This window comes from Anarrhichthys ocellatus, unplaced genomic scaffold (genome assembly GCF_004355925.1).
Source record: "Anarrhichthys ocellatus isolate YVR2014 unplaced genomic scaffold, GSC_Weel_1.0 scaffold487, whole genome shotgun sequence".
NCBI classification, from domain to species: Eukaryota; Metazoa; Chordata; class Actinopteri; order Perciformes; family Anarhichadidae; genus Anarrhichthys; species Anarrhichthys ocellatus.
In genome coordinates, this window is record NW_022280461.1 from 30,449 (window position 1) to 33,418 (window position 2,970).

The window sequence follows — 2,970 nt, forward strand, 5'->3', positions numbered from 1 at the left end:
GTGTGTGTGTGTGTGTGTGTGTGTGTGTGTGTGTGTGTGTGTGTGTGAGTGAGAGAGAGAGAACATCTATGCATGCATACTCCTGTTTGAGCTTCCAGTTATAAGGGGGCGGACATTCACTATTGCTTATTTTTCTGGCCATTTCCATATTCCACTCTGTGTTTAGTGTTTTCCACGAGGTGGGCACAAATTCTCCTTTTAATTGGGTTGTTTACAGACAAGATCATTAGAATAACAAAGATGGCAGAATTCTATGCACTATCAAATCGCTTTAATCACGCAAAGCCATTTATCTCTTTTTGTTTTTTATTGAAATCCCCCCCCCCCCGGATGGGTTAAGAGATCGTTGTTTATCTGCTGTCGCCGCGGTGATTAATGCCTCAGCTTCATTAACATTCAGAGGAGAGCAGAGAAGTAGAGTTGACCAGATGTTGGTTCTGTTTTTTACCTGCCACCCTCTCTCTTAATGGATCGCTCTAGAAACACCCAGGAGCTTCTCATTATGCCCAAAATGCAAACGAGAGAAAAGCGAGTCTGACGGAGGGAAAGTTTGGTCAACATTTCACAGCGAGCTTCAGCTGGGAGGCTGTCAACACTAACCGGCCCACATCTGAAGCCTCCGTGCTGAACATCTATGTCCTGTGTGTAGAGCTTCAGCGTGGAGTGTGGGATCTGTTACTCCTATCGCCTCGAAGCTGCCATCCCCGATCAGGTGTGCAATGACCCCCGCTGTGGCCAGCCCTTCCACCAGGCCTGTCTGTATGAGGTATGCACACACACACGCGCGCACGCACGCACACAGGGCTGTGTGAGGAGCATGGAGAGAGGAAGGCCTCTGTAGAACAGAAGGTTACGGAGCTGAACAGACGGGCGCTATGGATAACGGAGATACCGCTCAGTTAAATGATGAAGCACTTTCACAGAGCTGGGGCACTCTGGAGACAAATAACAGAATAAATCAAAGCAGCATACTTGAGATGTTGTGGCTCAAGCTCTGAAACCCGTTGACCCTACAATGGTCGACGCTCATCGGGGTCCAACACAGCACAATGTGGTCCGCTGTCACCCAATCACAGAACATGAGGCCGATTGGTTGGTTCCACTGAGGCGGGGTCTTTATGGGGGAGAATTACAACTATTACACTAATATTGAGAAAGCGCTGGACTGTATCGTGGTCGCCATAGTCGGTACCCGATCCGTCCCAGCTGAACGCTAACGTTAGCCTAGCTATGACGCTAACCGCTAACAGCAGCTCATGTTTTTGTTGGCGTAGTCCGAAGGTGGGCTTCCCTACCCTACCCTAGAACCTGCTGTTAGTGCTCCTCTGGTACACTTGGTTTAGTCAGTAAATCACATCATCAGCTGTTTGTCCACCTGTGATGTGATGGAGTTGATCAGTAGTTTGAGTACCAGCACCGGAGCACACCGATGTACTGCCCTGCAGTTACAGACATGTATGCAGAGCTAGTCTGATGGGAGCATAAATGTAGACCGTGACTCTACCTCACAGAACACTGGAGCTACTGCTCTACCGCTTACTGTGCAACTGTGTGACTTTGGTGTTTTAAAATTTGGATTCACCAAAGTCTCACAGAAACACGAAAAAACTAACCGACTAAGGCAAAAGGTCAAATAAGGTTTTCTGTCGAAGGAGTCCGGTGGTGCCTTCAGGTTCCTCTGACGGCAGCTGTAGATATTGTAAATGCAGCGTACACTGGAGCCGACATGGATTCTTTTCGGTGCTTCTCCAAACATCTACTGTGGTGGATCAGAACCAGTGCTGGTCCTGGTCCTCTGTATTCAGTAAGACCGAGCATATCGTCTCTTCTTAACGCTGGGGGAGGACATTTTAAAGTTCCACATGAAAGCCATTTCAATAGTTTTCAATCTTCAATAGATCTTGAACATACCTGTGTACATTGAGGCTGACGCACATCCAAAGTACCCATTTCATGAAGTGCTCTTTTCTTCTTCTCTTCCTTCAGTGGCTGCGAGCGCTCCCCTCCAGCCGGCAGAGCTTCAATATCGTCTTCGGAGAGTGTCCTTACTGCAGCAAGGTGTGTGAGCCTCCACCTTTCACTAATGCGTAACCTGCTCTCTGCTGGTGAGAGGAAGTACAGCGTGATACAGGAGACCTGTGCATGTGGGAGTCCAGTCAGACTTTATTCACAAAAAGCATAAAAATCCTTCATTTCACTAGAATTAAATACATTTATAAACTGAAGATTCTTCTTCCGTTTCAGCCCATTACAGTGAAAATGTCAGCCCAGCAGTCCTGAGACGGTCCAGCAGGATTTAAAAACACAGAGAGCAGCCAGGAACAGGACCATGCTCACCAAGACCAACCAGGACGATGGTCCGCTCCTCCGTGCGGGACCAGCTTCCCGTTCTGGACCAGCTTCCCGTTCTGGACCTCCTCCACCAAAGCCATGTCTGTGTTTCCAGCAGAGGCCGCCACGGCAACGCCATCCATAGCTGTTCTTGGCGGTCCAGAAGGGGTCCTGAAGAGAGTCCTGATTGTACTGTGATTGGTTCAGCAGTGTGTGTTTTCTAAGTTGTTCCCGTCTCTCAGAGGTCCATTTAGTTTTCTGTCAAAGAGGGTAATTCAGGCTCTTTTGGAACATGCCGACTGTAAAATGTACATATACATATATATATACGTATATATATACATATACATACATATATATACGTATATATATACATATATATATACATATATATACGTATATATATATACATATATATACGTATATATATATACATATATATACGTATATACATACATATATATACGTATATACATACATATATATACGTATATACATACATATATATACGTATATACATACATATATATACGTATATACATACATATATATACGTATATACATACATATATATACGTATATACATACATATATATACGTATATACATACATATATATACGTATATACATACATATATA

General features: G+C 44.8%; 1 protein-coding gene across 2 annotated transcripts in view; it reads left to right on the plus strand.

Moving 5' to 3' along the window:
- fancl (FA complementation group L) overlaps positions 1-2,666 on the plus strand; it is a 27,847-nt gene extending 25,181 nt beyond the window's left edge. Inside the window, exons 12-14 of one of the 2 annotated variants that reach the window (XM_031879920.1) lie at positions 650-766; positions 1,987-2,058; positions 2,245-2,666. In XM_031879920.1, the coding sequence (XP_031735780.1) occupies positions 650-766; positions 1,987-2,058; positions 2,245-2,280 (225 nt within the window). In that variant the 3' untranslated portion in view covers positions 2,281-2,666. Of the gene's footprint in view, positions 1-649; positions 767-1,986; positions 2,059-2,244 lie in introns of those variants that run through there. The other variant, XM_031879922.1, reaches the window with a different exon arrangement.
- Positions 2,667-2,970: the final 304 nt, after the last annotated feature.